Here is a 20622-nt window from a genome sequence, read left to right as displayed (position 1 = left end):
CCCCGAGTACAGCCTCCGACAGCCCCACTTGCCGTCTCGATGTTCCGGCTCCCCACTACCGTTCAGTTCGTGAGACTGGCGAGAAATCGGGTCCACAGAGCCACCCTAGGCCACACCCCGAAGGCCCCCATCTTCCAGGCCGCTTCTGTAGACGTTGAAACCATGGCTGATCGGCAAGCACCAAGAACGGGAACATGCCGTTTGAGTGCAGCTGTAGATCACGGACTCCTCTGACAGGACCCCAGCCAGCTTGAAAAGGAAAATAGGGACATTAGAAGAAGAATTTAAACTGTTCCGCTGATGGGCTGGGGAAGATGCCCTCTGGCACCAATTTCAGCTCTGCCCACAGTTTCCTCAGCTTAAACCGTTCCTTCTGCCATTCTGGGACTGCTGTTAACTTTACTGACACATGATTTTAGTGGGGTAAAGTTCGAACCGCAATCAGATTCATTGATTTTGGAATAATTGTTTCTTTTCCAGAGTTATGTAATGTCCTACTTGCTCACCCTTGATCTGCCGTGTTAATTTGATTATTTCTGTCCTGTTTCTCTTCAGGTGTAAGGAATGTTCTAGCACTTTGCTCCCTGGAGCCTACAAGCCAGGTGCACATTCAGGAACTTTCGTATGCACACACCATCGCGGACGGGTCACTGGGCAGCCGCAGCGACCCGCGTCCGGTCCGAGCCTGCCGTCGTACCATGGATCTCTGCCAACTTCACCAGCTAGCCCACGGACACCGCATCATTCCCAGGTGCCGACAGAAGCATCCGAAGGCTATGGTCCCAGCCAGATGAAAAGAGCGGAGCTAAATGCGGAGGAAAGTAGTGAGAAATCATGCAGTCCAGGGAGCGGCCTTTCACCCTCAGTGCCTTCTGAGCACTATCGTCCCACTGCTGACAAAATCCCAAAACTTTCCAGCAGCACAGACTTAAAGGAAACATCAAAGCCTGGTGTGGAGTCTCAAATGCCAGAGTTAACGCAGAGGTCAGCGGACCATTCTGTTTGTAAAGATCAAACTGAGAATGGTATCAGTAAGCAGCCTGACCTGCTTGTTTCCCCGAATGAGCAGCGGCTGGCAGTAGTGATGGAGACGGACGTCGCTGCCGAGAACACCAACAGTTCAGAGCCTCCCGCCGGATGCAATGACGGAAGCCACACAGAAGCGAGCAAAGAAACTGCTGAAGAGCAGCTGAAAACTCTCCCTGTCCCCGTTCCGAGGAAAACCGTTGACTCTGCGACGTCGCCCGTGGCAACACCACGCCCCGTACCTCGGCCGCGGGTCAGCTTTGGCGGTGGAACGAGTGAAACCTCGGTCCAGAGATCGGAGACCGGTGAACTTGCAAATGGTACATAATGCTCCTGTATTAATGGCCAGGTGTGTTATTGCTGCACTGTTAGCGTGGGCTTCGTGCACCTTGGAGTGAGGTAAAGAAAGGGTGGCAGGCTGAAAGTTGAGTGATGGCTGTACACAAGCTCAGCAAAAGTGGCTTTGCAGGGGAGTTACAGTTAAAGTTGGGAGTGTTTAGGGGCTGGTTGAAAGAAGTCACCATTGCTAATGTTGTGAAGCAGGGAGTGCAAACATAAGGCACTGTAGTTAGATTTAATGTGGTGAGACTAATAAAGTTAATACATGCCAAGCCAGGGTAAATATAATGTCTGAAAGCCATCTAGGAGCTGAGGATGAAGGGGCAAACCTCCTCCCCTCCTTGCTCCATCAGTTTCTCAATTGCCTTCCATCTCCACCGCCCCCTCACCTTCCCTCCCCTAGCTGGTGCAAACAGTCCATCATCTTTCACTCTTCCTCAGCTCACCAATCACCTCAGGCTCCCGTCTCACCACTCCACTCTTCACTTTATGCTCACTGCCTCTGCTCTCTACGTCAGTCCTGATCCTGGGTTTCGGTCCAAGGTGTTAACAGTTCCACTCACCACCCCCACAAATGGTGCTTGACTCAGAGTTCCTCCAGTTGGTCCAGATTTTTGAGTCTGCAGTCCCTTGAGCCTCCAGCCTTTCACGTCAACCTGGAACAAGTTTTGCCCTTTATTGAACTTTTCACCGTTGCTGAAAGCACTGAGACTAATCTCCCAAACAGTGCTGAAGGAAGCTGCTGCAATCAAATCTGAAGAAAACAACTGGCAAGCGGCCATTCGGCCAAAAGGAAGTCCTCTAAATCTGGGGCTTGCTGACAGATGGCACCATGCCTGTCTCTATGCTTTGTTGCTATACTTCAGAGAGCAGTCTCGTTAAAGCTTTTTCATATTACACTGCAAAAATTACCTTGTAGAGGAGTGGATCCCTATGCATTTTAATCAGAATTTTTAGCCTGCAGATCAGGAGGCAAAGGGAAAAGCAAATTTTTCTATTAAAAAAAATTCTTAATGTCTTGATATGCTTACATTGCAGCCTGTGATGGGAGCCATAGTTCTACCTTTTGTCAAACCCTGTCAATGTATTTCCAGAGTAGAATGTCATTGCCTGAGGCCCAGTTGTCTAGACAATGTTGCACCCAATTCCAGCAGACACAGACGGTGAGATTGTTCCGTCTTATCGTTGAGTTAAGATGGCAGGCAGTGTTGGCTGCAGAAGAGTTGGTTCCTGATACACTAGATGATTTTGCAGTAATCCCAGCAAAGAAGTGGGACATTACGGCTGGATGGTCCTTGCTCTGGATACTGTTATCTCAGAGCAACTGTTTTCCAGATGATCCTGGCGGTTTCAGAAAGTACTGGTTTGTTAAGGTACAGTGAAAAGTTTGTGATGCCTGCAGTTTATACAGAACAAATCATCATACAGTGCATTGAGCTAGAATAAGATAAAACAATAGTTTTCCTATGCACGATGCGCCACTGGCGTTTAGAGCAGAAATAAAAGGTCTCCATCTCTGGTGGTGTTCAGGGCTTCCTTCATCATATCAGTAGTTTCCTCTCAGTTTTCACTCCTGTCAGCCATGATTGAGACTTCATTGCCGTCTCTGTAGCAATTTTGTCTTAACCACTCAGGGTTGTGAGCCCTGAGCTGAGCCCCTGAACCTGGAGGACCGGTGGACCTCTCTTAGTCTGGCCTCAACCGATTGCCCTGTTTGGCATGGGTGACCCTACCAAGAGCCAAAGCTTAAAGCCCTGACTCCAGCCAACATAGCTCTCCGGGTCACTGAGGCACACAAGCCTCCAAACTGAACAACAAGTCTGTAGTCCTCCTGGAGGAAAACAATAGCAGAACAGAATTACCGTAGTATGAAATCTACTGAAAAAGTGCAGTGCAGGTAAACGAAAATAGGCAAGATCATAGAGAGGTCCCTTGTGAGACCAAGAGTCCGTATTATTGTACAAAAGCTCCTTTCAAGAGTGGGATAGAAGCTGTCCTTGAACCTGGTGATACATGCTTTCAGACTTTTGAATCTGTTACCTGATGGGAGAGGGGAGAAGGGAGAATGTGTGGGTGGGTGGGGTCTTTGATTGTGCTGGCTGCATTACTGTAGCAGTGAGAATTTTAGACTGAGTCCATAGGGGAGAGGCCAGTTCCTGTGATATGCTGAGTGTGTCCACAACACTGCGGTTTCTTGCATTCAGCTGCCATACCGAGCCATTGTGAATCCAGACAGATATGGTGTGTCAATAAAAATTGGCATGAGCTGATGGAGACCTGCTGAATTCCTTTAGCCTCCTCAGGCTTCGCTGTGCTTTCTTGGCTGTGACATTGACTAGGACAGGTAATGTTCACGGCTAATATAGAAGAGTTGTTGAATTAATATGCTAGTTATTAATAACTAGGAATTGGTAATTTAACTAAATCATTAGCTATCTAGTGCATAGTTAGGAACTTAGTGGAATCTGTTAACAGTGGCACAATGACTGAGCAATTAAATTAAAGCAAAGTGCTGAAAATTTGTTAGGGGCAAATATAACATTACATAGTTAAGCACTTTAGTCACTGAGTGGATAAGGGAATTCCTATAGGTATTGTTTATCTGGATTTTTTTAGAAATCATTCAGCAGGATTCCATAGAATGAACATAATATTGCACAAATTGGAAGCAGTCTATTGGCTTGGACAGGGAGTTGGTTAGAAGGTATTGGAGAACATGGCCCAGTTGACATGATGCAGTCCTGATGAACGGTCTTGGCCAGAAACAACTGTTTATTCCTCTCTATAGATGAACATGGTCCAGTTGACATGATGCAGTCCTGATGAACGGTCTTGGCCAGAAACAACTGTTTATTCCTCTCTATAGATGAACATGGCCCAGTTGACATGATGCAGTCCTGATGAACGGTCTTGGCCAGAAACAACTGTTTATTCCTCTCTATAGATGCTGCCTGACTTGCTGAGTTTCTCCAGTGTTTCGTGTGTGTTTCTCAAGGTTTCCAGCATCTGCCAGATCTCTTATGTTAATGATGTAACTATCATTTTTTTAAAGCATTATTAAAGATTAATTCAGCTTTTTAGTCTTTCTACAAGTTATATAGTTGCTCCAGTGGACCTTGCTGTTGATGCATTAGGTGCATGATAAGCACCATGAAAGGGGAAGGTGGACAGGAAATGGGGAAGCTATGGCAGGTGCTGTTTTTTGCAGGGGAAAGTGCAAAGATATCTGTGATGGATCAGTCTGCTTCCTACAGGATAAAAGCTAGGAACTGTCCAGAAATCACTGAAAACTTAATGGACAGATACAAAATTAACTCTGAAAAATGTGTTTATTTCAAAAGGGGAGTTGTGTTGTAGCTGTACAGAATGTGGGTTAGACCACATCTTCAGCACTGAGCAGTCCTCGCCATTCTGTCAGCAAAGATACTTTAGTGTTATTAAAGGAACACGTAAGGAAACCTGTTTCAATTGTTTACCCCTTGCTTAATGATATTGGTCCCTGGCTTAAAAAAACTGGGAACCTCAGGTTTGGAGGGTTAACAATCAGGGGTATTAGTCTGAAGATTAGAGTCAAGCCAGTTAGGACTGAAGTTAGAAAGTTTTTCTTCTACACAGCAATCAATACCCAGTTAATTTACTCTAAATTAGATATTAAGCCTGTATAAACCAAAGGATAATGGCTTTGTAATACAATCTGGTGCTTGGCTTATTATGTCATTCTAAGTGACAGAATAGACTTAGAAGGTAAATGACCATTTTCATTTTTATCTCCTGGGAGGTTGGCTTTCAGCCCAGTAGTACTTAATGTAATTGATATGCCTGAAAAACTTGTTGGAATTGATAGGATGGATGGTGAGAAATTATTTCCTTAGTGGGGGAAGAAGGCATAATATTAGAGTTAGTTTAATCAGGGGCACTGGTAGGTAATGGCAATTGGGCACTCTTCAAAAAGTTGTTGAGGTTTGAGAACGATACCATATTTGAAAAAAATGAGATTGATTATTGTTTGTTAGCAGGCGTATCAAGGAGGGATGGGATACAATCAGCCTTTAGTTCCTTTACTACCTCAGGTTAATATCACAGCTGACTTTTTCCAAGGTAGTGTGTGAGGACAGAAGGACTAGACAGGGAATATCTTCACAGTTGAGAAGAATGAGATGAGACCTTTTTTTAAACATACAGTTCTTAAAAGACTTTAAGACAGGCCAGTTGCAGAGATGCTTTCCCCTGGCTGAGGAACCTAAGGAAGTAAGGAACCTGAGTGAACAAATTTCACGACACACCTGCCATGATAATAAAGACGTACAAACAAGCTGGATGAACTCAGCAGGTTGGGCAGCATCCGTTGAAAGGAGCAGTCAACGTTTCGGGTCGAGACTGTTCATCAGGACTAAAGGAGGGGGCAGGGGCCCTATAAAGAAGGTGGGGAGAGGGTGGAAAACCAATCAGGAAAACTAAAGAAGGAGGGGGCAGGGGCCCATTGGTTTTCCACCCTCCCCCCCACCTTCTTTATAGGGCCCCTGCCCCCTCCCTCTTCAGTCCTGACGAAAGGTTTGAAGAGGGTAATTGAGGAAAGGTGGTTTGTGGTAATTGTCAAATTACTATTGGATTGCAGTTTATTATCCATAGAATGAAGGAGGCTAGAAGGAATGTTTCTGCATAACATCTTCCTAGTACGGCTATTAAAGAGACAACAAGAGTATTTAAATGGCACAGTATAGGAATGGTAAAGGATGAATACTGAAGGGTCCAGGTAAATGGTGTTCACCAATGTCATAGCTAGTGCAGCCACTCACCGAGTCCCGAAGGAGGGCCTCGGCCAGAAGCGTCGACTGTTTATTCATTTCTGTAGGTGCTGCCTGATCTCCTGAGTTCCTCCAGCATTTTGTTGCTTTGAACTTCCAGCTTCTGCAAAATGTCTCATGTTACTGTGTTCTGAGTCTGTGAGATATTTCAATGCAATGAAGGTTTATGCCTTGGACAGACATTGGTTTTCTACGTGGGCGGTGAAGTTTCTGCACCCAAGCTACTCAGTCGGTCGTGTGATCCTATCATTAATGAGCTGGCAACTTGTTTTATGGAATGAGGTTATGAACAGAGAGAAATATGTGACTGGAGGCAAGGCCTTATATGGAATGGAACTCAGAAGACACCTGACCTCCAACTAGAACAAAGTGCTTGAAACAGCCTCGGTAATCTTCCCTGGGCGGTTCAGCAATTCAAAACCAACAGGGATCTCAGAGACAAGGCCAGAGAAGTGAACAATCTGTCATCAGCACTCAGTTTTGTAGGACAGATTACTTTTCTCTGTGTGGCCAACTTTTAAAAATTTGTTCTGAAGGGAATCTTGGAAAATATTTATTTTAAAACACTTAGTATTATTAAACTTTAGAGAAGAAAATTATATTCTAACTACATTAAATCATTTTAATATTGTAATTCTGTGACATCAGTTTACAATCTCAGGAGTTTCATTGGACTATTTGTAATATATAGTTGCTAAGATAATATAAACCCTGAAATAACCAATATACCTATGACAGAATTACGCATTAAAAGGGCCATTCAAACTTTATTTCCAGCATCTGCAGATTCACTCGTGTGGCCATTCAAACTGTTTATTTAATGAATGGTGAGGAGCAGGTTTTGAATCAAGATGTCAAGGAGAACTCCCCTACTCTTTGGAGCTGGAGTTGTGGGATCTCCACCTGAGGGAGTTAGACATGCAGTAATGCTTGTTCATATATTTAGGACAAGGTTCAACCTTGAGATACTGAGAAACCTGAAACTCAAAGTAGAAGATGCTAGAAATAGTCGAATCACTGTTTCTATAAAGCACAGGAACAGAATAACACCATTCATCCCATCAAGTCTGCTTCACTTTCGGGATGATGTTACTTCATAATTTCTGTTGCAGGGTCACTGAGCGTTGCTTTGCTTTAACAGTGTCATGTAGGCTGCAGCTTAGTAGCATCCTTTACCTCTGAGTCGGGTAAGAACTTGCATGTGAGAGCAGGAGCAGAACACTCAGCCCTCAGGCCTGCCCTGCCACTCAATGTGATCGTGGCTGATCTACCCCTAGACCTCAACTCCTCTCTCCCCAATGCCCATGACCCTCAATCCCCCTGATATTTCAGAAACTAATCTGCCTCCATTTTAAATGTTTCTAATGAGCTATAGCATCCACGACACCTGGGACAGAGAGCTCCAGAGATTTGTCATTCTCTACAGAAATTTCTACACACCCCTTTTAAATTAAACACCTTGAAACAGTGTCACCTTTTTTTGAGAATCGGGTCTTGTGAAAGCCCGAATGTCTATCTTGACACCACTGCAGTATTTGGGGAGTTGCGCACCACTGAAGGTAAGAAATAGAAGCAGGAGAAAGCCGTGAGAATCTTCTAGACTGCTCTGCTTTTCAAGGCAATTGTGGGTAATTCTCCATCTTGTCCTTTATCGCTTTTGAGCCTCAGATCTCTTGATTTTCTTGGTATCCAAAAATGTATTAGTCTCAGCTTTTAATGCAGTATATACTTAATTGAGAATACACAGAATTCCAAATATTTATAATCCTCTGGATGAAGTGATGAGGATCACCCTCAAATATTTCTCCTGAGATTGTGCCTTCCAGAATCCTGAACTGCAGGTAGCAGACTCTTGTCTTTTGCCCTGTGAGTCCCTCTCGGAATCTTGACCTTCCTTTTTTCCAAACTTAAGCTAGTGGAGGCCAGCTTCCCCTAATCTCTCCTCATGAGGAAACACTACAATCCATGAATCAATATAGTAGAACTCCAGTGGATCCTTCATAGGTATGAAGACCAGAGCCACATTCAGATCTTACTTCAAAAGCCCTGAATACTTTGTTTCCCCATACTTTTTCCTCAGTTCCTTATTTACATGTACCTTGTGAACATGTGAATAATTTGTTTCTCAGCATATGAATATTGTTATTCTTCAATTCATCTTGCCGAAGTGCATAACTCTATATTTTCCCACATTATACTGCTATGCCATATGTGTTTAAACTTAGCTGTCTTTTCATCTAACCCGTCGGTATAACTTGTTGGATAGCAAGTGAGGGTGGGTTTGGGTGGGGTGGTTGGTGAGGATGTGGAGAGGATATAATTAGTTAGGGTAGGGTTAGTATGAAAATTGGTGCTTAATAGGCAGCAGGGACGGTTTCCTTGCTATGCCTGTACAATTGTATTTCTGACTTGTGGTGGCTGGCATCCGTATGTCTTGAAGGACAATGGGTGATGATCATCATCACAAGCCTGGGCGGAAAGTATGGGGATCCTGAGATGGCCAGTCGTCCAGCTCCCCCTCTCGGCCTCACCAGTGTAGTCCAAAGGAAAGCTTATGAAGCAATACGTTTGGCACCAGCTTGGCTGCAGGAGCTGCTGGAAGGATGTTCAATGATGTCCAACCGCCTTAGGGGCTCCACTCCGGATTTGCTTTCTGGGTTTACTCCCATAGCCTTTGTCTCTCCCGAAGCTGCCCACAAGGCAGCGGGGCTATTTGCCCATAGCTGGGGACCTGGTTCACGAGCACCAGGGCGTGCCCACACACTGGTGGGCCTGTGTGTGGGCCAGACCTCCTCCCCACCCTCTGTAGCTCAGCCTGAGTCCAAAAGGAGTTCGGTTTCCATGTGTCACCAGCGAGGAAGCAGAACGCGAGGCTTGCTGTTGGAGAGGCTGTGTACTTGGCAGCGAGAAACTTAAACATTCAGCGCGCAAGACCGCAAGCCGGCAGTGGAAGCTGAAAGTGAGAACAACAAGCACTACCCCCTGCACTACCACACTAGACGCAGCACAACCACCATTTGACAACTCTATAATTAATGTCCAATCTGATCTTTATCCCTTTATCATTTGTAGCTGATCCCTAAAACTCATTTCTGAACTTGATTTTCTTGGCATCATTTAGACTTGTACTCTGCTTTACTTCCCTTCTCCTTCTGCTTCCCCTATAGAGTTACTCTTTTGCAATGGAATATGCAGGTTTTGTTAATCTGTTAGGTAATCCTTTAATTTAATTTCCTAATCTATCTTTGTCAAACTGCCTTTGTAATTGGATTTGTTTAGTCACGTTCTGATTGGACAGTGTTCTCAAACAGTGCGCAGAATTCTTTTTAAATTTGGTCATTTTCTTTACATGATTCCTACATCTAGATTGTAAACGAGCTTGCCTCATTACACAAGTTTAGGTCTAAGGTACTTGGTCTGTTCCATGGTGTATTACTCAAATCTCTCCTTTCATGATCCCCATGGGGCCCCTTGTATGTCTTAAAATAGTCTATTCAATCTTGCATAGTTATAAAAAGTTCTTAAAATAACATTGTTGTATTAAATAACTGTTATATTCAAGTCATGCCAGAATTTAGAAATACTTATTTTTAAATAGAACATAATCTCAAAATCTGTGTTTTCAGCAAAACATTTGTTTGTGGTTATCATTCCTGGGTGTCTTGGGTATTTCAGATCAATGATGCTAACACGTGAAATAATACATAAGAGTTCTGTACTCCCCAATTAACTGGCTGGCAAATGGTATACAATATAAATCTATCCTCGCAGCTAAAATTTAAGTGCTGTTATTATGGTGGCAAAGTGGAGCTATAGGTATCACAACAGCCTCTCAGCTCCAGTGACCAATCTCATGAAGATTAAGATTAAAATAATCCCTATTATCTTGACTACACACCATTCTAAAATTTTAGTTAATGCTTTCAACAAGTTATTGCTGCGGCTGGTGGGGGGAAATTTTTGTTTCATGTAACAATACTGGAGAAACTCAGCAGGTCAGGCAGCATCTATGGAAAGGAATAGAGAGTCGACATTTTGGGTCGAGATCCTGTGCCTTGTCGTTTTGTACCATAACAGCTCCTCACTATTCATGTGACAATTTGTTATGAAGGTTAACTCTCACTCACACACACACACACACACACACACACTCTCTCTCTCTCTCTCTCTCTCTCTCTCTCTCTCTCTCTCTCTCTCCCTCTTTCTTCTTCTTCTTCTTCCTTCTTCTTCCTTCTTCTTCCTTCTTTCTTTCTTTCTTTCTTCCCAATTTGGTTCATCCTTTCCAAATACTGGACTGTCAAAGAAAGGCACGCAAGTCTAAAATGTGAATCTAACTTTGAATTTACTTTAAGCGAGGTACTTAACACGTGGTAGCATGATGGCAAATGCAGTTCACATACTTTTACATATAAATCCTTAATTATTTAAACAAATGAGAATGCTTAATCAACAACATATTTACAAGATTGCTCAAATATTACTGAAATATTAAATACACAACCTGGGACAATCAGGAATATTTAATTAACCTTTGATCACCATGCTACTAATCTCTGAAACATCTATAAGATTAAACCCATTTTTCATTATTGGCGCTATCTTTAAGGTGACATACTTGTGAATCTTTAAGATGAAAAGCTTTGTGCTCCAAGGCAAGTGTAAAAGATCCCATAACTCAGTTTCAAAGAAGAGTGGTGGAATAATCCACAATCCTGGACAACATTAATCTCTCACGCTATATTTAAAACAGCAAGATTATTCTAGTCCTGATGAGGAGTCTCTGCTCGAAACATAGACTCTTATTCCTCCATAGATGCTGCCTGACCTGCTAAGTTCCTCCAGCATTTTGTATGTGTGTTGCCCTGGATTTCCAGCACCTGCAAAATCTCATATTTGATATTATTTTACTAATGTTTGTGGAAGCTTGTATTCTATTTCATCCATTTTATCAGTGGCTACACATAACAAGATCTTTAGTGACTGGAAATGAGCAGAGATACATCTATTTTTTTTGTATATTTTTGAAAGATTGGAACACATTATGACTACATCTGAGAGATTCAAGTACCTTGTTCCCCTAGAAAATTCACTGCTGACACCCATAAGAGACCTGATCACATTATATTGTGGATAATAGCAGTAAACTCTTTGAGAAACATTGATTTTACAGGAGTGATGCTGACCTGAGAGCTTCACTGGAGCAGGCGTATGCACAACCTGCACGAGGTGGCACTATTTAATGTTACACTGGTGACTATAAAGAGAAGCCTACAAGGGTTTTGTTGTACTTGTCAAAGAAACAAGTGTCACTGTTCATTGACTCTCCTGTGGAAGGTTCAGCAGTGTTTTTGCTGTTTGTTTAGGAGGCGTGACCGAGCAAACTACTCCAGTGCCGAAGCCCCGGGATCGGCCCCGGTCCCTGACAGAACGGTGCACTCCTGAGGCCAGGTACGTTGACCAGGGCCTTTATTTGTTTACTTAGAGACAGCATGGACTAGGCCCTTCCAGCCCTTCGAACCGCACCACCCAGCAACCACGATTTAACCCTAACCCAATCACAGGACAGTTTACAAAGACCAATTGGCCTACCCGCTACATCTTTGGACCGTGGGAGGAAACCAGAGCACCCGGAGAAAACCCACACATTCCGGGGGGGCGGACGTACAGACTCCTCACAGGGGATGCGGAATTGAACTCCCTGTAATAGCGTCACGTCAACTGCTCCACTACCGTGGAGAAGCAGAGTTTTTGAAGTGAATGTGACTTTGGGACCCCCGGGTAGGGTGCTAAGTGCATGTGGCTGGGGTGGGCTAGTTCTGCAGTTCGGTGGGATTTCTGCAGGCTGTGGGAGCATGCGACTGGGATGGGAGTGGTGGTCTTGTGATGATGTTTGTACAATATATGTACCACCACCTATGCACAGGGTTTTACAGGATTCCTGCAGGGGACAGGCATGTGTGGAAAGTTCAGGCTGTCTGAAACCGTCAGGGTGCCGACCCCAGGAGGATTTCTGCAGGATGACATTGGGATCCTGTTGTGGGTTACTGTGATGCCCCATATAAGCTCTGGTTTTATCTGTTAAATAGACACTCCAATGCCTTCTTCAGTGACTTGATGCGTTCACTCACACCGTTCAGCGGTAGTGCTCATGATACGAGCAAGGGTCAGCTGCTTGCCCAGGGCTTCACTGCTTTCTTTCTGGTTAAAAATGCTCCAGGTTCTACTCTTAGATGCTTGACTCAATAAGCAGCTACAATTTTTTTTATTTTTTTTAAATTTTTTTTATTAGTTTTTCAAAACATTTTACAAAATTAAAAACCCCAAATCCCAGTGAGGAGCATTAATACAGAGCAAGGTTAAGCATACAATAACAACATGCTACAAAGGAAGAGAATTTAACAAAAAAGCACCTAAATTAAAGACAAGTGAGCTTAGTGTCCTCCCCAAACCCCCACAACACAAGAAAAAAAAACAACAATTCCAGACCAACCACCACACAATATAGAGAGTATAAGTCCGGACAGTCAAACTCCCAGACTGTGAATACACTTAGCAACAGAGGATAATAATGCCTACTACCAGAAAAAAAAAGGGAGCTGAAAGCAAGGGACCGAAAAGAAAAAAAACCCTAGTCAAGAGGAAGGTTATGAAAGTACTCGATAAAAGGCCCCCAGCCCTTATGGAACTTTAAATCCGAATTGAGAACTGAATAATGAATTTTTTCGAGGTCCAAGCAGGCCATAATGTCGTTAAGCCATTGCGCATGAGTGGGCGGGGCAACATCTCTCCATCTAAGGAGGATCAAGCGTCTCGCCAGGAGAGAGGCAAAGGATAGTATTCGGCATTTGGTCGGACCCAGACATAAATCTGTCTCGCCCCAAAAACCGAACAGAGCAATTAAGGGGTTAGGTTCCAGGTGCTGATTCAGAATACCCGATAGTGTAGTGAAGACATCTTTCCAGAATTTCTCCAAGCTAGGACAGAGCCAGTACATATGGATGAGAGAGGCCACGCCCCTCTTACATTTATCACAGAGCGGACTAATGCCAGGGTAGAATCGAGATAGTTTAGATTTAGACATATGGGCTCTATGAACAATCTTAAACTGTAAGAGACAATGGCGAGCACAAAGAGAGGTTGAGTTAACCGACTTGAGAACTGAGTCCCAGCTCTCCTCGGATAAGGTGATATTTAAATCCTGCTCCCAGGCCATTTTAATTTTATCCACAGGGGCCCGTCGTAAGGCTGCTAGTTTATCTTGGATAATTGAAATTAAACCTTCACCTAGTGGATTAATGGAGAGAAATAGGTCCATAGCATTTTTCGCAGGCATTTCAGGAAAGTTAGGAATTAAAGGAGCAGTGAAGTGTCGGATTTGAAGATATCTGAAAAAGTGAGCATTAGGCAGGTTGAACTTAACAGAGAGCTGTTGAAAAGAAGCAAAGCGGTTATCAATGAAGAGATCTTCAAAATGTCTAATGCCCTTCCTGTACCAAACATGGAATGCTGAATCGAACGTGGTAGGTAAAAAAAGGTGATTGTGTGCGACAGGGCTAGAAATGGAAAACCCTTGGAAACCATAGCATTTCCTGAACTGAGCCCATATACGCAAAGTGTGTCTAACCAGAGGATTAGCTATTGATCTGGGCAGACTGCTAGGGAGTGCAGAGCCAAGAAGTGCAGATATAGATAATTCTTTAGTGGAGCTCAACTCCATTGCCACCCAGTTAGGGCACTCAGGTTGACCGTGGAAGAAAGACCAGAAGGCAGCACAACGTATATTAGCTGCCCAGTAATATAAGCAAAAGTTAGATAAAGCCATGCCACCCTCTTTTTTAGATTTTTGGAGGTGGATTTTATTAATTCTAGAGCGCTTATTCTGCCACAGATATGACAAAATAATAGAGTCTAAGGAATCAAAAAAGGATTTAGGAATAAAAATTGGGATAGATTGAAATAAGTATAAAAATTTGGGGAGAACATACATTTTGACAACATTGATACGACCTACCAAGGACATAGATAGAGGTGACCATTGTACCAGATTCTGTTTTGTAGCATATGAAAGATTGACAAAGTTTTCACGAAAGAGATCTTTAAACTTCCTTGTGACTGTAATTCCAAGATAAGTAAATTGATTATGGACTACTCTAAAAGGGAGATCACGAAATATTAGTTCTTGTGCTTCTTTATTAATTGGGAAAAGTTCACTCTTATGTAAGTTGAGTTTATAGCCAGAGATCTGGCTAAACTGGTCAAGAAGTGAAAACATTAGAGGTAAGGATGTAGACGGATATGAGAGAAAGAGTAGTAAGTCATCAGCATAGAGAGAGACTTTATGCTCAACACCCCCTCTCCAAATCCCGGTCAGTTCAGGACATTTTCGAAATGCTATCGCCAGAGGTTCTATAGCCAAATCAAAGAGAAAGGGACTTAAGGGGCATCCCTGACGGGTGCCACGTTTGAGATTGAATACTTGGGATTTCTGAAAGTTAGTTAGAACAGAAGCAGTAGGACACAGGTACAGCAATTGGATCCAAGAGATGAAACTTTGGCCGAGGTCAAATTTTTCTAAGACTGCAAAAAGGTAGTAAGCAGCTACAATTTGATGCTCTAAGTCAAGACTATGTGTCAGTAGACTGTTGGACAAAGAATCATAGGAAAATTCATAGCATAGGAGGAGACCTTTGGGCCCAGCATGGTGGAGAAAGAGTTAGTTAAACTGGTACATTTTCTAGCACTGAGCCTGTGGTCCTGCTCTGCATCTACAAAACCAAGCATATCTTAAGTGTTATAGGGATTCTCCCTCTACCAACCCTCTTATGCTCCCTCTCTCACTAATCCTGGCAATGACGTTGAATCTGTTTCCTAGTTTTTAGTTCCTCTGCTAAAGAAAACAGCCCTTTCCTATTTGCCCACACAAAATTACACATTCCAGATTAGCTCTCCTTCAGTTACCTCCGCTCCAAAGAAAACAGTCCTGGCTTATCTCAGCTTTTCCTTACAGTTGCACTTTTCCAGGCCTGTCAACATTGTTATAAATCTCCTCTACGCTCTTGTCAGTGAAATCACCTCTTCCCTGTAATGTGGTGATGGGAATTGTACTCAGCTTCTAACTTCTGTGTAGTAGCAGCGTAACCTCACTGTTCTGATGTCCTCCAGAGTGGTTCCAACAGCTGCCACAGCTCAACGAGATGACCTTCCTTTCCTGCAGCAAGCAAGTGAGAAGTTTGAAGCATCAATCAAAAAATTAACACTTCAGTTTCTGTGTTGTGAGGCTCTACTACTACATATAATCCTGCACCTTAGGGTGGCCGTTCTGCAGCCTTGGCTCTGCATAACTTCTGCCCTGGAACACTAGTACATTTCAGGCAGACCACTGTATCCATGGTTCTCCAACAGCAGCTGATATTTGTCTCAGTGTGTCCCTGGCAGTAGCCTGTTGAACAGTGTTTAGTGTTTGGGATGTACCTCAACAAATACTACTTCATCACTTCCTCGACCTTCCACCGCAGATGAGCAACAGTCTCACTTCCCCAGCAGTGTAGGTAATAATTCTGATCGTACTCAAGATCTGATCGAGGAAGCCTTCCTCACCACCAGCCACGCAGGTGTTAGTGCTTGTGTGAAGAGCTTTGGTGATGACGCATCCCCTTTGAGAGTCTGCTTGGGAAACCGCCATTCTCAGTCATCCATCTCCTTCCCCTGCAGGCCGCTGATGCCATTTCATGCCTGCAGTTGGCGCACGATCAAGAACGATGCTCTGGATCAGGGGTTCCCAATCTGGGGTCGACGGACCTCTCGGTTAATGGTAGGAGTCCATGGCATAAAGGAAGATGGGGACCCCCTGCTCTGGATGGTATTCTACGAGGACATTGAAGCTCAGCATCCGCCATCTGCATTAACAGGGTCCCTGCACAGCTTGCTGCAGCCAACAGATTGAGAGCCGTGTTTGATACATTTTCCCCCTTTTCTGTCACATTATACATTGAAGCTTGCAAACACTCTTCATTTCTGAAGTCTAGTTGAAGCTGGAAAGATCTCCGGCGATATCTGCAATGCAAGCCGATATCCATGTATTTAATGCCCCTTTGACCTACCTTCTGAGAATGTGGAGATACCGAGGACAGGGCTCACTCTTCCTCTTGCAGGACTGGAAGAGAGCCTCCACACTCGGCCATTTCCTTGCCGCCTCACCAAAGGATCACGGCATCCTTTTTCCCCAGAAGGTTATGTTGCTGTCCGCACTGTGAACATCCCCAGTCTGAAGCTGCATGCCCAAACAAGATTATTTACTGAATCTTCTTTGCTCTCATGGCGCTGCAGCTTCTCATCAACACCCAGGTGTTCTGCTCACATTACTGACTCATATTGTTGCACTATCTAATAATAGAATCTTGCCCTGCCCCCTAAAGAGCTGTCGACAGAACTATCCACTTCATGGCAAAACACACCTCCTTCCCTACCGAATGAATTGGGGTCTTGTCATTAACCTTCTCAAGTACAAAGTACACAATGACAACCAAAACCACCACAAACTTCAACTAAGTTGTAAAATTCACCCTTATGGAAAGCACAGTGTAAGTGTCTGTCAGTGTAGCCATACTGATCACGTCTAATGGCCCCTTGCACCAACTTTCTGTTGCCTGCCGTGTTAATGTTCCTGTCATTTCCTGGTTCTATTTAAATATTTCTATATTAGCTTCCCTACAGTTCCTAGGAATAATTCCTGTTTCCCAAAAAAAAGGCTGTTAATGTCTCAATTTCTAAATTAGATTTTGCAATGAAAAGCAGGGTGACAAAGGTGGATGATCTGAAAGCTGAGTCCAGACTTGCCTTTCGGGTGTTAACTTTCTTTGTCACATTTGCATCGAAACATATAGTGGAGTGTGTTGTTTGCTTCAAGTCAAATCAGCAAGGATTGTGTTGGGGGCAGCCCACAAGTGTCGCCACACTTCTGGTGCCAACATAGCAGGTGTACAACTTACTGACCCTAACTTGTATGTAATATGGGAGGAAACTGGAGCACTCGGAGGAAACCAACACAGTCACAGGGAGAATGTACAAGCTCCGTACAGACAACAGCGGGAACTGAATCCTGCTCAGTGATTGCTAGTACTATAATCGCATTATGCTAGCCATTACACCACCATGCTACCCCATTTGACAATGCTTATTTTCTTTTCTCATTTATCTAGTCATTTTCATCCAAATTCACAGGCCCTTTCCAGTAATCCTTTCAATAACATTTGCTTTATAAATATTCAGAGCCCAGGACTGTTGTGTGCATCCCGACCATTACTTGAGGCACACACCAGAATGAGACTTGTGCCTGTAATGCCACCTTATGCTCATAAGTGTTTACTACAGCGGCTCTACATCTCTCTGACTTTGGAGTATTGGTCTGGATTTTGCTGACATGGGTCCGTCACCTAGATTTGCTGCTGCTTTTTCCCCTTCAGTGTGTTTCCCTCTTCTGCCCCAACCCATATGAAAGCCTGAAAGTACATACAGCAAACGCTATCCTGCTCATATAAGACTATTAGACTATCCTTTAGTTGGAAAAGATTAACTCTTGACCTTTCAGTCCTCGTTATGACGCTACACTGTTACACCTGCATAAATTAAACACAAGTTTTACAAGAGCACAATTAGAACAAAAAAAACACAAGTCCATTTTAGTGAAGTCAAGTTTATTGACATTTAACTATATGCACGTATACCATTAAACAGGACAATGTTTCTCCAAACCAGGGTATAAAGCACTGTAGTACACATAACGCACAATAACCTGTGAAAGTAAGGATGAAATCTACAGATGGATTATACGTAAATAAACAAACTAAAGTTCATAAATTAAATATTGTAAGGTACAGGACAGTGATACTTTGAATACAACACAGCAAGGAGCTCAGAAACCTGATGGCCTGAGGGAAGAAACTGTTTCCCATCCTGATTGTTTATGCATCGGAGTCTCCTGCCTGATTGTAGAAAATCAGAGAGTGCTGGATGGATGGGTGGGATCCTTAATGATAAATGTCCCGACGGATGGTAGGGAGACCCCTATGTTCCTCTCAGCCATTCTCACAGTCCTTTGTAGGGACTTCTGGTCCGATGCTCAGCTGCTCCCAGACCAGATGGAGATGCAATTTGTCAGAATGCTCCTATGAAACACAGATAAGATGGAGGTGGGGGGGGTGGGGGCCTTGCTTGCCTCAATCTTCTTCGGAAGTGGAGACACCGCTGTGCCTTCTTGTTCAGGGAGGTGATATTGAGGGACCAGGTGAGGTCATCCGTGATGTGAACTCCCAGGAACTTGGTGCACTTAACTCTCTGTGAAGGAGCCATGTATTCGCTGAGAGGGATGGTTCGTCTGTTCCTTCCTGAAGTCCACAGTGATTTATTCGGTCTTCTCCACATTCAGACTTAGGTTGTTGTTCTCACACCAGTCGACCAGCTGCCCCACTTCCTCTCTGTACTCCGTCTCATCATGGTTGAAGAGGCCAACCACTGTTGTGTCACCCGCAAACTTTAGTTCAAATTGGTCACAAGGTAGTGAATAAAATTTACCGGTTGGTTCAAGAACCAAACAGTTAAAGAGAAGTAGCCATTCTTGAACATACTACACTGGTATTTATCGACAAGGATTAGAACTATATGCAGTGACCATTTTAGTTTTAAGATCTGTTTGGGTTTGTACTTCTGCCTTCTGCATTGCGTCACAAGACACATCCTGATCCTGTAGCTTCTCATATTTTTCACTTGTAATTATTAAAGTTAAGTTCCTTGAAAAGAATTTGCCTGCTGAAAGGAAGTGTGTTCAGTTTTAAAGGAGGTTCAGTTGCCTCCTAGTTCCTGATGCATTATTTGATTCAAACAGAAAAGGAGACACCAAGCCTAAGGACCCTCCTTGGCTCTCGTTGGTAAATTCTGAGCCAAAACGGAGGCCTGCTCCACCCCGGCCTGGAACGCGGCCCCAGCCCAGTAACACTCAGCAGGAGGCAGTCGAGACTCGCTCCTTAAACCCATTTGAGGTGGACGAGGAGGAGACAAACGACACATCTGAGCAAGTGCCCAGTGCAGCGTCGACTGAGACCGTTACCAAACCAAGCCACCCGTGGTACAGTATTCAGGTAACTAACAGCCCACGGAGCAAAAAGCGGCCAGCGCCTCCAGCACCGAACGCATCGCCGTCAGGTGAGCCTACTCACTCTGTGTGTTAACTCATGGAATACACTTGAGAAAGAATCTGTCCATAGAAGATAAATACTATTTCTCTGTTTATTTGAGGTTGACTTGCAGAGATATATATTTACTGATTGAATAATTATTTATTAAGTTTGTGATATTTGAAAAGCATCTTAATAAGCCATCATTATTCGGTTGATAAAATAACCATTTTTTCCTCTAGAACAGGAGTTTCCAACCTTTTTTATGCCATAGACCCCTACCGTTAACCAAGGGGTCTGTACACCCCAGGTTGCAACTCCTGCCCTGAAAGTTGTCAGCTCTGTATCTTTTTTATCACTGAATAGATGTGTCACATTTAGTAGGCACAATTCAGACACATCTATCCCCATGAGGTTGCAGCTGTTCCATAACTGAGCCAGGCAGTATGAACAAACTGCTTCAAATGCTGGAATTCCAACATAAAAACAGAGTGTAGATGCTATCCAATCTATTGGAAGTGCTCAACAGGTCTGATAGCATCTACGAAGAGAAATAGAGTTACACTTCAGGTAGACAACTTTTCGCCAAAAATTAGGAAAAGTTGGGGCAAAACAGGTGTAAAGTGACTACAGAGTCGGAGAGGGAGAACACACAATAAAAGAGTTGTCTACAATAGAGTGGTGTAAGATGTGGTGCTTCAGATTGTGGGGCTTTGGAACGAATTCAAGGGGAGGTGGGACTAATTGCATTCCAGCATGTCTTGGGAAGCTTCACCGGTGCCTTTAGGTGGGGTTTTAAATAATTTGGCTGAGATTTGGGCACTGGAAGTTGCCATTGAAAAGAAGAAAAAAGTGCAGAAGGGATTGGAAGAGATAAATAATTTTGGAACAAGAAATAAAAAGCTTTTTTGGAAAGGACTGCGTTAAGAGTATAAGCTAGTCTACAGTTTACAGTTTATGTAAGTACTGTAGGCTTATTAACCATGTAGGGTTATACTACAGGCTTCCAACTGGTGGGAACAAATTGGAGCAAATTTCAAGGAATACAAAAGCTGCAGTAGTGATAATAGGGGAATACCATTGTCTAATTGGATATGGATAACGAAGAAGAGTTTTTGATGGCTGTTCAGAAAAACTTGATCAGTGCATCTATGGCTCAACAAGTAAGAATTGGTGGACTTGACTTCAGGAAATGAGCCCGTCCAACTGGAGCAGTTATCAGGGGAACATCTAGGAAAGAGCAGTTGTAAATTTGGAATGGCAATGGGAAAGGAAATCTACCA

At 43.6% G+C, this 20622-nt stretch overlaps 1 protein-coding gene across 1 annotated transcript in view; it reads left to right on the top strand.

Moving 5' to 3' along the window:
* Positions 1 to 20622, top strand: part of micall1a (MICAL-like 1a) — a 108437-nt gene that overhangs the window by 67904 nt on the left and 19911 nt on the right. Inside the window, exons 6-8 of the mRNA XM_073033538.1 lie at positions 556 to 1346; positions 11534 to 11618; positions 19051 to 19367. Of these exons, the coding sequence (XP_072889639.1) occupies positions 556 to 1346; positions 11534 to 11618; positions 19051 to 19367 (1193 nt within the window). The remainder of the gene's footprint in view (positions 1 to 555; positions 1347 to 11533; positions 11619 to 19050; positions 19368 to 20622) is intronic.

Source organism: Hemitrygon akajei, chromosome 31, assembly GCF_048418815.1.
Source record: "Hemitrygon akajei chromosome 31, sHemAka1.3, whole genome shotgun sequence".
Lineage (NCBI taxonomy): Eukaryota > Metazoa > Chordata > Chondrichthyes > Myliobatiformes > Dasyatidae > Hemitrygon > Hemitrygon akajei.
This window is presented reverse-complemented; position numbering and strand designations above follow the sequence as displayed.